This window comes from Rhincodon typus, chromosome 2, assembly GCF_021869965.1.
Source record: "Rhincodon typus isolate 14 chromosome 2, sRhiTyp1.1, whole genome shotgun sequence".
Lineage (NCBI taxonomy): Eukaryota > Metazoa > Chordata > Chondrichthyes > Orectolobiformes > Rhincodontidae > Rhincodon > Rhincodon typus.
Genome location: NC_063333.1, coordinates 106,946,456 through 106,960,961, shown reverse-complemented (window position 1 = coordinate 106,960,961; position 14,506 = coordinate 106,946,456). Strand labels below are relative to the sequence as shown.

Genomic DNA, 14,506 nt, shown 5'->3' with positions numbered 1-14,506 from the left:
CAGGTCTGAGCATTCTACAAGCATTGTTTGTTCTAGATTTCACTCATCCCTGGATCATTTGTGTCTGTGAACTGTCCTTTTGCATCCTTGGTCCCTCAGCATAACTCCAGCCCCCAGAATGACAGTGCCCCATAGTGAAGTATTCCGTATTATTACCCCCCAAAGTTGTTGATTCTGCTCTTAAAGGGAATATGGCTGCAACAGATGTTTGTGGAATTTGTGGAAGAGGCACTGCCTTCAGAAAATGTGCTCCAAGAGTCTCTGAAGAAATTCCAGAGACTTTGGTACAGCAGGTGGACAGGAGATAAGAAATCATTTTTTATGAGAGAAGTTTACACAGGCTGTAAAATAAGAGGTGATATTATCAATCATAGGATACAGGCATTGCTGGCTGGACCAGCCATTTATTTCCCACTTGCCCTCGAGAAAGTGACGGTGAACTGTTTCCTCGAACCACTGCCATCCATGTACTCTAGGTGAACCCACTATGCTATTCAGGAGGGAGTCCATGAATTTGACCCAATCTATTTCTAAATTTCTTATCTATTCACTGTAACTTACTTTTACATCATTTTAGTGTCATCTTCAAATTTGGCTATAGTACTTTCTATCCTTGCGTCAAAGTCAGTAACAAAGACTGTAAATAGTTGGGGCCCCTGAAGACCAAACCCTGTGCATCTCTACTAGTTACATTTTGAACCAACCAGAAATAGGCACATTTATTCCTGACTGCCTGCTTTCTGTTGGTTAGCCAATCCCCTATCCAATCTAATGAATTACCCCAATCCCATGTGATTTTACCTTATATATTAACCTTTTGTGTGGGACTTTATCAAATGCCTTATGGAAGTCCAGATATACCATATCTATAGGATCCCCATTATCTTATTTTGCATATTAAATCTTCAAAGAACTCTAGCAGATTTGTCAAACATAGTTTATCCTTCATTAAACCATACTGCCTTCTGATGGATTGTACTTTGGCTTGTGTCTTGACCAAATGTCTTGTCATTACTTCCTTAACCATGGATTCCAACAATTTCCCAACAACAGATGTTAAACTAAGTGATCTGTAACTTCCCATTTACTACTTTTTTGAATAAGGGTGTTATATTAGAATTTTCCCAATTCACCAGAACCTTTTCTATATCCAGAGGCTTCTGGAAAAGTACAACCAATGGACCTACTATCTCTGCTACCACCCTTCCTTTATGTTCCTAGGATGTTGGCTGTCAGGCCATGGGGATTTGTCTGCTTTCAATGCCAACAGTTTGCTTAGTACTGTTTCCCTAGCGATGATGATTGTTCTAAATTCCTCCCTTTCTATAACATCTACACTAATTATTACTATTGGGATGGTACTTGTGTCTTCCACCATGAAAATTGTATAAAAATATTGATTTAGTCACTCTGGCATTTCCACATTCCCTGCTAATAACTCCCGAATCTCGTCCTCCAAGGGAGCAACATTCACTTCAACTTCTCTTTTCCCTTTTATAGACATATGTTTCCTAATGTTCCAGCCTACAACTCACCTTTGGAACATGGTACACCTTGGTTTTTGCCTTTATATATCTTTAAACTTTCTTGCTTAGTCGTTGATGCTTTGCCCCCCTTACAATCTTTCTTTCTTTTTGGAATATATTTTAGCTGGGAGCAATTGAATTTTTTTTAGACATCTTACAGTGCTCATCAATTGTCCTTTCAGTCTGCCCACCCATAGGACTAGATCTGTCCTCATGCCTATGTTAAACTGCAGAACACTTGTGTTCTTCCAAATGAATTTGAAATTCTGGCAATTTATGATTGCTCTTCATGAGAGTATTCTTTACTACAAGATCATTAATTATTCCCACTCCATTGTACATTACAATTTCCAAAATAGCTTACTCCCTTGTTGATTTCCTCCACGAAACAATCTCTAATACATTCAATGAAATCTCCCTCGAAGCTACCCTTGCTAATTTGATTAATCCAGTCTATTACACATATTAAAATCACCCATGATTATTGCTGTGCTTCCCTTACAAGCCTTCAGTATTTCCTAGTTTATACTGCAGGGCTATTATTTGATGACTTATAGATTATTGCTACCAAGGACTTATTTACCTTGCCATTTCTTATTTCTACCCAGACTGACTTTGGTGCCTTGATCTCCCGTGCTGATGTAATTTCTCACTACAGCACTTATCCCTTCCTTCACTAATAAAGCTACTCTACCTTCTTTTCCCAAATCTATGCTTTGGAAATGCTGAGTATCCTTGCATATTCAATTCCCAAACCAGGTCTCCCTGCAACCATGTCTCATTAATCACGATCAAATCATACCCATTTGTCTCTACTGGTGCTGTTAATTCATTAATTGACATCAGCAATAATAATAATTTTCTATAATAATTACTGATATAATAATAATTGATTATAGAAAACACTCTTCAAATGTGCTACAGAATCTAACATTGCGATTATGAACAGTTTGATTTTGAGATTTAAAATGTTGATTTATAGATGTGTAAAGGGAGATTTCGACATTGAATATGTTAGGGGACTCGTTAACTAGAAAATGGTGATGGTTATAAAAGTCCATTTTAATATAAATATTTGCACAACTTAACCTGGCAGATTTAATGACTGTTTAAGTATATACTGTATCTGGTAATGTGGTTGGCAATTTTGCCCTCAGCAGAACTGAAGCAAGTCATCTCATGTTGCTACTTTGCAGTAAATACTCGAATGAAAGTCTCCACTGAACAGGATGCTGCTGTTAAGCCAAAAGACATTTAGCCTATCATACAAATGAGTGATCTGGTACAGTTTCAGTGCTGGTGTAATGCCAGGTATATAGATTGTATGTCCCAAAGAAAGGTTGACCAAATCAAATGATACATCCCTTTGATCATCCGGGGGCAGTGAGATGACTGTGCTTAACATATTACAAACCTCAGAACGTTGAATTGAGTGTTAGATGCCATTCTGCTGTTGGATAAGATTTAAAAATTTATCATGACTGGTTTCAGAACTATACTGGAAATCAAATCAACATTGTCAGTTGGATCTGTGATTAAGTAGCTAAGAATGACAGTTAACAATTCCTGCTGTATTGCCCTGCCAACTATGGCCCAACCAATCAGCACCATCTTCTCATGCTGTGTGAGATAGTGTTCTCTTTGTAAATTAGGCTTCTTGTATCCCAAACCTGATGAGTGCAAGATGAAAAAGCTAGTTGGTTATCTATATATTTGGTCAGATGTCTAATTTTTGATCAATTGGCTGAAGCCCACTTAAACTCACAACTTTATTTTTATTTTCATAACAGGTTCTGCATTTCACAAGGAGATGTCCATCCAAGATTCAAGGAATTAACGGCTGCTATCAATGACCGTGACAAACCTTATCTGCTGAAACTGGCTAATTGTCTATTTGGAGAGGAAACATACACATTTCTCGAAGTAAGATCAGATTGATGAAAATTGGTCACACTTACTAGACATGATTCACCATTTTCAACAATTGTGTAACATTATGGCAACGTAACCTTAAAGGCAATGACATGGAATCTATAGTTTTGTAGTAGGTAAAATAACAAATCACAAAATGAGAGGAACCAGTTCAATTCATTCTTGCACCTAAATTTGTTGCAAATACTACTTCCAAGATAATAAATGCTTTAGGGATAAGAAAGCTTGAGCCTTCATACATTGAATTGTATCATATTCTCATTCTGTTCTTCTGAAGCCATGCATTTTCTAACTCTGTACCTGTGACACATCAGGTCAGTGCACTGGAGAGCACGTCAGTTTTGGCACATTATGTGCATCATTTTTCTGACTAAGTAAATGAACAGATAACAGGGGTGGCATGGTGCCTTAGTAATTAGCACTGCTGCCTCACAGCATCAGGAACCTGCATTTGATTCCAGCCTCAGGCAACTATCTGTGTGGAGTTTGCACATTCTCCCTGTGTGTGCATGGGTTTCCTCTGGGTGCTTTGGTTTCCTCCCACAGTCCAAAGATGTGTAGGTTAGGTGGATTGGCTGTGCTAAATTGCCCATAGTGTCCAGGGATGTGCAGGCTAGCTAGAGGGTTGGTGTGGACTTTGTTGGGCCTAATGGCCTGCTTCCACACTGTAAGGATTCTATGATTCTAAAATCATGTGTGGCATTAGCCCAAATTTCTTGTAATATTTTAATCAGCAAAAATAAACACTAGAATGTAATCTTCTTTAAACTTTCATACTTTTGTCATATCTGCCATTAAAACCAATTCCGTGGAAAGATCCCCATACCTATGTGGAGTTCCAAGATTCCAACTGAGCAGTAATACAACAGGGAACATTCAATCATTAGAACAGCAGGGAGTACACTGTAGGTCTTGAGGTGGCTGGCACATTTTGCGGTAGAAGTCCTCAAGGATCACTCTGCACGCCAAATTTATTTCAATCATAATTTTCGTGAGTGTGTGTGAGTGCTAAGTGTTTCCTTTGTCATGTCTTGTTTGCAGCCATTTTGGCGGTGGCAAGTCCTATCAACACTGTGTGCAATTTTGCGAGCCTAAATTTGGGGACCTGGAGATCTTCATAGATGCTGCACATCATCATGCAACTTTAATTCTCATATTTTAAATTGGTCCTGAAATATACTCACTACAAAGCCTTTACAATGATACATATTAAAATTTCTACTATGACTTTCTTTCCATGATTTCCATTCCATTCATGCTACTGGCTGAACAAAATAAGTGAAAAATATTTCATAATGATATCAATGTTTTAATAGGATGAAAAGATATACAATTGATTCAGATTGCAGAGCTACTGGTTGAATGTGGATCCCTGAGCTTTCTTAGGGGGCTTGATGCTGAAATCCACAATCCTGAGTAAATAAGATATGGAGGTGCCAGTGTTGGACTGGTTTGGACAAAGTCAGAAGTGATACAACAACAGGTTATAGTCCAACAGGTATATTTGAAATCACAAGCTTTTGGAGCACTTCTCCCTCATCAGGTGACTTCACCTGACGAAGGAGCAGTGCTTTGGAAACTTGTGATGTCAAATAAACTTATTGGACTATAACCTGGTGTCATGTCACTTCTGATTGAATAAACAGCTAGCACACCCGCTGGAAATCAGCCTTATTTAATTATGCAGATGTCATCAAGGCCTGATTATTATTTTAACCCGAGTGGAGAATTTGAATAGCTTTCTCACTAAGTCAAATCAACAGAATGAGCAACTGCTGTGTTCTGCACTGAGGAAAAACACACCATCTTGATACCCTACTGTCGAACTGGCTCCGTCTACACTTCACCATGTATAACAAAATGCTCAGCTCTCACAATATCCTTATAGGGAGCAGCACAAGAAGAGGGAATTTTCAACTTTTTAAAAACTTTTGTTGCTGAACAAAAATATTACCCAGCCACAATTCCAGTGGCAGAAAATATCATCAGAATGTTGGGGCTACTATTTTTAATCAGAACTTAAGGACTACTCCTCTTAGTTTGTATGTATATTTGTATGGACATTGCACTGTTGTGGTACACAAGGGCAACACAGTTTGTTTCAAAAATCTGGTTGTCAGTAATGGTATCTGTTATATTAAGGAATCCAAATCATTATCTTAACTGTAATATTTCATGAAGTCAATATATACAGCATTGTTTTTATAGATATTTTTAATCAACCTGTTCAGACATGTTTTGATGTTTCTTTGAGACAGGTAAGACTTGAATCCACCCTTTTAATAGTTTTTATAGGCAAAACTCAAGACAAATGTTTCTGAATACTTAGTTTCTTCACTTAAATGTTGACCAGAATTCACTCAGTTGTCTGTGGAAAGCATTGAATTATGTAGAACACACAGCATATAAACTAGTCCATTGCCTTCACTGTTAATTTCAGCCTATCAGCAAACCTTTATTAAATTCCTTTTAAATTTACCTATGTTCTAATGGCTCTCTTGTCAAGAAGTAAACTTTCTCCCATTTGCACTTAAAGAAGATTATCATTGATGTTCATTGTTTTTCAGAAATTCCAAAACTCTGCATCAGAGTTCTATGGTTCACAATTGGCTACTGTTAGTTTTCAAAGTCAGCCAGAAGCTGCCAGAAAAGTGATCAATTCTTGGGTAGGCGACAAGACTGAAGGTAAGTTGTATTTGATATTTGTACTACTTATTTGAATTAGACTAGAGGAGAAGTAGTTACACAACGATTAAAATCGAAAGTAAAATGAATCAGCTGTATTAACTTTATGATTAAATCCTAACTGATGTCCTGAAAGGGCCCCCTTGTGGAACAGTGGTCGTGTTACTTACCCCTGGATTGGGAGACCTGGGCTTCAAGTCCCACTTGCTCCAGGGGTATATCATAACATCTCTGAATAGGTTCATTAGAAAATATCTAACTGATGTGCTGTCGAAGGATGGTATTTAGAAATAAACTTATTCCCCACACATACATGGTAATAACAAACAAAGTTTAATGATGTTTTGACCTTGAAGGAATCCATCAGGGAAACATTTTTACTACTTTGAAGAGAAGATGATGCTAAAGATCAGTTTTGATCTAATTGGATAACAGAATAGGTTCTAAGGACTGAATGACTGACTCCTTTTTGTGTGTTTCTATGTTTTAAATAAATCTTAAATGAAGATCATTAAATAATTAAGTTTTGGAGGCAGGCCTCTTTGAATCTGAACTCAAAAGGCAGGCTTTCAGACTGTAACTATTGAAGCAGAAACAGAAATCACTGCAGAAACTCAGGAGGTCTGGCAGCATCTGTGTAGAGAGAAACAATTAACATTTCAAGTCCACTGATCCTTCAGAACATCTAAGAAAATGTGGTATTTGATGACAAGGGGTGGTGGTAAAGTATTGAGTGGGTTGGTGGAGATAGAGACAGAGAGGGGAGAAGTTAGGCAAAGAGATTGTTGACATTAAGCCAGGGACGAAGAAAAGCTTGAAAGGTGATAATGGGGAACATGAGAGGTTGAGTTTTACAGCAATTTCTTTTTTGGTTTCAAATTTCCAGCACCCATAGTTCTTTGTTTTATTTTTGTGTGACTATTGAAGGCTGAATCTAATGGAGTTTTGCATATCTTGGAACTTTCCTGGCATTAATGTTGATAATTTGGATTCAAATGTAGAGAGCATGATAAAAGAATTTTGCACATGATGTGAACATGATATGGTTAATATAATGAGGAATGTTTTAAATTGTACTAAGATAGATATGGTCAGTTAGGTAGAGAGATGGAAAATAGAATTCAATGCAGAGAGGTGTGAAGTAGTTCACAATGGGAAGTGCAAGAAGACAGGAAAATCTGCACTAAACGGAAGGATATTGAGCATTGTGGAGAAACAAAGGTACCTATGAAGAAGAAGAATATGTTCTCTGTAAGACAGCAGGACAGTTCAATAAACTGATTTAAGAAGGCATATAGCATGCTTTTCTTTAATAGCTGAGGCTTATATTACAAGGGCAAGGAAGTTATGCTAGAATTGTATGCAAACCAAATCAGATCACAGCTTGGGTCCATCATAGAATCACAGTGTGGAAACAGGCCATTTGGCCCAACAAGTCCACACCGCCCCTCCAAAGAGCATCTCACTCCGACTCTTTCCCTTACCCCTGCATTTCCCCATGTCCAACCCACCTAACCTAAACATCCCTGGACACTACGGGTAATTTAGCATGGCTAATCCACCTACCCTGCACATTTTTGGACTGTGGGAGGAAACCAGAGCACTCGGAGGAAATCTACGTAGACACAGGAAGAATGTGCAAACTCCACATAGACAGTCACCCAAGGGTGGTGTTGAACCCAGGAACCTGGCGCTGTGAGGTAGTGGTGCTAATCACTGAGCCACCGTGCTGCCCTGGTTCAGCTGCAAGCAAGAAACTGGAAAGATGTGATTGTACTGAAACAGTGCACAAATGATTTATAAGGATGTTGCCAAGGTTAGAAAACATCATGACAAAAGCTTGGATAAGCTGGGGTATTTTCTTTGGAACTGAGGAGGCTGAAGGGTAACCGAATTAAGGTGTATAATATTACGAGGAGTTTAGACAGATTATAAATTGAGAACTGTCGACATGACTTTGGTCGTCCTAATTTTTCTGCCCACACTCACTAATGCCAACCTATCTCCCCACGAACTCATGGTACTTGAAGCTCTCAGATCCAACCTTGACTTTGGAATTAAACCTGCTGATAAGGACGGTGCTGTTGTTGTCTGCCGGACTAGCCTCTACATTGCAGAGGCTGAGCGCCAGCTCTACGAATCTCCTCCTATCTCCTCCTGGACCATGACCTCACTATGGTACATCAGGCCATTGTGTCCACTATGGTCACTAACTTCACTTCATCTGGTGACCTCCCCCGCTACTGTCCTCAAGATCATAGTCTCCCAAACCTGCATAGCTCGCTTCTACCTCTTTCCCAAAATCCACAAACAGGATTGCCCAGGCAGACCCATTGTTTCTGTCTGCTCCTGCCTGACACACAATTCATCTCTTCCTACTTTGACTCAATTTTTTTTATCCCTTGTCCAGTCCCTTTCTAATTACATCTGTGATTCCTCTGATGCTTTACGTCAGTTTCAGAATTTCCAGTTTGCGGGCTCCAGCCACCTCCTGTTTACCATGGACATGCAATCCATTTACACGCGCATCCCACATCAGGATGGTCTCAGGGCACTTTGCTACTTCCTGGAAAAAAGGCCTGAAAGTCCTCATCCACCGCCAACCTCCTCTGCCTGGCTGAGCTTGTCCTCACTCTGAACAACTTCTCTCTTAACTCCTCTCACTTTCTTCAGATCAGAGGTATGGCTATGGGTATCCGCATGGGTCCCAGTAATGTCTGACTCTTTGTGGGAAATGTGGAACATTCCTTGTTCCAGTCCTATTCTGGCCCTCTCACACAACTCTTTCTCTGGTTTATTAATGATTTTGCTTCCCTCTCTCATCTGGAATTGGAAACATTTATCAAATTTGCTTCCAGTTTCCACCCCACTCTCACATGGTCCATCTCTGACTTCTTGCTTTCCTTCCTCGACATCACTGTTTCCATTTCTGGGGATAGGCTGGCCACCAATATCCACTACAAACCAACCGGCTCCAGCAGTTACCCTGACGACATACCCTCACACCCTGTTTTCTGTAAAGACTCTATTCCATTTTCCCAGTTCCTCTGTTCCTGTTCTGATGACGCTAACTTCAACAAGAGGGCCTCCAAAATGTCCACCTTCTTCCTCAATTGCGGATTCCCTAGCACCATAGTTGACAGGGCCCTCAGCCAGGTCTGACCCATCTCATGCACTTCTGCCCTCACCCTCTCTCTTCCCTGCCGCAATAGTGATGGGGTCCTCCTTTCTCTCCTACCATCCCACCAGCACCCACACCCAGAGTATCGTTAGCTGCTATTTCCCTCACCTCTAGTGGGATGCCACCACCAGTGATATATTCGCCTCCCCTCCCTTTATCAGCCTTCTGCAAGGACCATTTCCTCTGAGACACCTTCCTTCATTCCCAACATACCCCAACAGCTCCACGGCACCTCCCGTCCTACAACCGCAGAATTTGTAACACCTGCCCATTTACTTCCTCCATCCTCCGTATCCAAGGGCCCAAATGAACCTTTCTGGTGAAGCACTGCTTTAGAGTCATAGAGTCGTAACGTGATACAGCATGGAAACAGGCTCTTTAGCCCAAACAGCACTAGGCTGACCATGGTGCCCACTCAGCTAATTCCAATTGCCTGCGTTTGGTCCATATCCCTCTAAACCCTTCTCATCCATGTACCTATCCAAATGTCTTTTAAATGTTGCTATTGCACTTGCCTCAACCACTTTCTCTGGCAGCCCATTCCTTTCCCGCACCACTCTCTGTGTGAAGAAGTTGCTCCTCAGGTCCTTCTTAAATCTATCTTCTCTCACCTTAAACTTATGCCCTCTAGTTTTCAATTTCCCCATCCGTCGGGGAAAAAGACTGTATGCATTCATCCTATCCATGCCCCTCAGGATTTTATACACCTCAATAAGGTCACCCCTCATTCTCCTGCGTTCTAAGGAATAATGTCCTATCCTGGCCAACTTCTCCCTATAACTCAGGCCTACTAGTCTTGGCAACATCCTTGTAAATCTTCTTTGCACATTTTCCAGTTTAACTATGTCTTTCCTATAAAAGGGTGACTAAAACTATACACAATACTCCAAGTGCGGCCTCACCAATGATTTATACAACTGTAATATAACGTTCCAACTCTTTTCCTCAATGCCTTGCCCAATGAAGCCCAGCATGCTAAATACCTTCTTCACCACCGTGTCCACCTGTGACGCTGCTTTCAATGAACTATGTACTTGTACTCCAAGGTCTCTCTTTTCCAAAACTCTCCTCAGGACCTTACCATTTACTGTATAAGTCTTACCTTGGTTTGACTTTCCAAAATGCAACACCTCACACTTATCTGTATTGAATTGCATTTGCCTATCCTCAGCCCACTTCCCCATTTGATCTGGATTCCTCTGTAATTTTTAATAACCTTCTTCACTATCAATGATACCTCCTAATTTTGTATCATCCGCAAACTTACAAATCATGCCTTGTACATTCGCATCCAGATCATTTATGTAAATAACAAATTACAAAGGTCCCAGTGCTGATCCCTGTAGCACATCACTAGTCATAGGCCTCTAGTCCAAGAAACAATCTTCAACCATCACTCTCTGCTTCCTATCATTGAGCCAATTTTGAATCCAATTAGCTAGCTCTTCCTGGTTTCCTTCCACCTAACTTTACCTGCATTTCACTCAATCTAGTCTACTGTATTTGCTGCTCACAATGTGGTCTCCTCTACATTGGGTGAACATAGAACAGTACAGCACAATACAGGCCCTTCGGCCCACGATGTTGTGCTGACCTATTATCCTATTCTCAGATCAAACTACCCTGCATACTCTACATTTTACTATCATCCATGTTTCTAACCAAGAGTTGCTTAAATGTCCGTAACTCCACTACCACCGCTGCAGTGCATTCCACGCACCCACCACTCTCTGGGTAAAGAACCTACCTCTGACATCTCCCCTATACCTTCCGCCAATCACCTTAAAATTATGCCCCTCGTAATAGTCATTTCTGCTCTGGGGAAAAGGTCTCTGGCTATCTATGCCTCTCATCATCTTGTACGCCTCTATCAAGTCACCTCTCATCCTTTTATGCTCCAATGAGAAAAACCATAGCTCCCTCACCCTTTCCTCATAAGAACTGCCCTCCAGTCCAGGCAGCATCCTGGTAAATCTCCTCTGCACCTTCTCTGAAGCTTCCACATCTTTCCTATAATGAGGTGACCAGAACTGAACACAATATTCCAAGTGTAGTCTAACCAGGGTTTTATAGAGCTGCAGCATAACCTCACAGCTCTGAAACTGAATTCCTCTGCCAATGAAAGCCAACACACCATACACCTTCTTAACAACCCTATCAACTTGGGTAGCAACTTTGGGGATCTAGGGACGTGGACCCCAAGATCTCCCTGTTCCTCCACGCTGCCAAGAATCCTGCCATTAACCCTGTATTCTGCATTCAAAAACACTGGGTGATCACTTTGCAGACTACCGACGTTCTGTCCGCAAAAAAGACACTGAGCTTCAAGTTGCTTGCCACTTCAACACATCTCCTTGTTCCCCAGCCAAAATCTCTGTTTCAGTGCTCCAACAAACTCAGTGCAAGCTGGAAAAACAGCACCTCATTTTCCATTTGGGACCTCTACAGCCTTCTGGACTCAAAACCAATTTGAACAATTTTAGGGCTTAAGGGACCTTCTCCCATGTCCTTAACCCAAACCCCATACAGCAGGCCTTGTTACCACATGGTCCGTTTTCACACAACCCATTGTTAGCCACTAATAGTTCCCATTAGTAACTATTCATTCTCTTAGACTGATCGTTATCCACTCTTCTGTGTGTCCAACTGTTCTTCTCTTTCTTTGGGCTCTATCGTCAGTTATTGTTTACTCCTTAACCACTCCCCCATCCTATCTTCTGTATAGAAAACAATTTTTCCTAGCTATGATCAGTTCTGGGGAGGATTACTGGACCTGAAACGTTAACTCTGATTTCTCTCCACTGATGCTGCAAACCTGCTGAGATTTCCAGCAATTTCTGTTTTTGTTAAATTGGTGAAATCAATATTCAATTTATGCTAATCAGCCCTGTGATCTACATAAATATATTATATGAATTAACTCCAGTAAGGCCAATTTTTAAAATTTGAAGATATTAAACCTAATGACCTCACTGCTGCAACCTATTTAACTAAATCCACCTCCAGGCAAATGGGGAGCCAACAGAATGAGTCTGGGGCAAAATGCAGTTCTAAGAAATTCCAAGCTTACCTGATCAACCTGAACAAAACATTAAACCCTGGAAGTTGCTGCTTCCAAATGGAGCACTGATGTGTTTCATAGCATGCCAGTATCCGAATTGTCAGCTACAAGTATATTGTTGTTTTAAATATCATACTTCACCTTGCTAAACTTGCAGCTGTTCATTTGTGTGCTTTGATTTAGGTAAAATCCAGAACATTCTGCCAGAGGGAATTATTACTCCGTTAACAAAGCTTGTTCTTGTAAATGCCATCTACTTTAAAGGGAAGTGGAACAGAAAATTCTCTAAAAATGACACATATATAAAATCATTCTGGCTAAACAAAGTAAGTTGTTCTGGTGATAAAATTATTGTAAATTGAATTTTATATCTTTTTACTCTGTCAAATTTATATGGATGTTAATTATTCATAACTTTCTTCTCAGAGAGAAACTAAGCCAATAACCATGATGTCCCAGGAAGGAGAATTTTACTTTGGTTATATTGAGGAACTCCAAACCAAAGTTCTGGAACTCCCTTATGTCCAAAATGAGCTAAGTTTGATTATCTTACTGCCTGATGGCATCAATGATAACTCTACTGGACTGGAACAGGTAACTATGACAGTACGATATGGACTTAGTATGTTAGCATGAAATGAATTTGGATTGGTTGATGTAGAAATAACAGGGGAAGAAAATGCTTGTGGGTATAATCTACTGGGTCCCTAACATTAGCTGTTCTGTAGGATGGAGAATAATTCAAAAGATAAGGATGGCAGGTAAAAAAGCAATGCATTAATCATGCGTGATTTTAGTCTTCATGTAGATTGAGAAAATCAGATTGGCGGAGATAGCCATGTGGAAGAAATCATAGGGTAAATTTGGGACAGTTTCCTGGAACAATATGTTGTGGATCCAACCAGGGATCCAACCCGTTTTGGTTCGGGTAATGAGGCAAGTTTAACAAATTATCTTAGAATAAAACAACCTCTAGGGAACAATGACCATAACATGATAGAATTCAGCATTCAGTCTGAGCATGAAAAACTTGGGTCAAAAATAACTGCTAAAATTAAGCATGGGAATGAGGGCAGAGCTAGCTGGAGTGGACTGGGAAGGGGATTTAGTAGAAAAGACAGTTGATGAACAATGGCAGCCATTTCAACAGTTAGTGCCTTAACAGCAAAGATTTATCCCAGTAGGAATAAGGATTCTAGAAAGGGGATAAACTGACTATGGTTAACCAGGGAAGTTAAGAACAGTATCAAGTTCAATAAAAACATAAAATGTGTCACAAATCAAAGGAGTGGGGAAAAAAGCTGACGAAATATGACCAAAAAGATGATGAGGAAGCAAATAAATTGCAAGGGCAAATGGACAAGTAAATTAACAATATACAGTGAGAGTTTCTTTAAATATACAAAAAGAGAGAGGCAACAATGAACATATAACCCTTAGAGTACGAATATGGGCAAATAATGATGCAAAGTCAGAAAATGGTTGAATAGTTGAATAAATAATTTGCATTGGTCTTCACCTTGCAGCACACTAATACCATTCCAAAAATTTTAAATTATCAAGGGGGTCTAAAAACAGAATGGGGGAAATAGAGGAAATAAACACAATAATTAACACCAGAACAAAAGTACTAGAGAAACTAATGGAGCACCGTGGGACCAATAAGTTCCCTGGATCTGATTTTAAAAGCTAGCAATCTTCTAAGAATCCTTAGACCAGGAAATGTCCCAGAGGATTGAAAAATGCAAGGGAGACAAAAAACAAGCAATTACAGTCTAGTTAGCTTAACATCTGTTATTGGGAAAATGTTAGAGTCCATTATAAAGGTTATAATAGCAGAGCATTTAATATAAAACCTAGAACAGTACAGCACAGGAAAAGGCCTTTCACCTTACTATTTCTGCTCCGACCATGAAGCCATTCCGAACTAATCACATCTGCATGCACATGGTCCATACCCCTGTAGTCTCTGTCTGTTCAAGTGTCTGTCTGAAAGCCTGTCAAATGTTGCTGTTATATCTGCTTCTACCACCTCTCATGACAGCACATTCCAGGTACCTACCATCTTCCATGTAGAAATGCATAACATAATTAAGCAGAGTCAACATGATTTCATGAAGA

General features: G+C 40.0%; 1 protein-coding gene across 1 annotated transcript in view; it reads left to right on the top strand.

Moving 5' to 3' along the window:
* The window catches only part of LOC109927714 (leukocyte elastase inhibitor-like), a 28,504-nt gene extending 15,483 nt beyond the window's left edge, over window positions 1-13,021 (top strand). Inside the window, exons 3-7 of the mRNA XM_048608685.1 lie at window positions 2,561-2,572; window positions 3,334-3,449; window positions 6,026-6,143; window positions 12,569-12,711; window positions 12,812-13,021. Coding sequence (XP_048464642.1) covers window positions 2,561-2,572; window positions 3,334-3,449; window positions 6,026-6,143; window positions 12,569-12,711; window positions 12,812-13,021 — 599 coding nt within the window. The remainder of the gene's footprint in view (window positions 1-2,560; window positions 2,573-3,333; window positions 3,450-6,025; window positions 6,144-12,568; window positions 12,712-12,811) is intronic.
* Window positions 13,022-14,506: the final 1,485 nt, after the last annotated feature.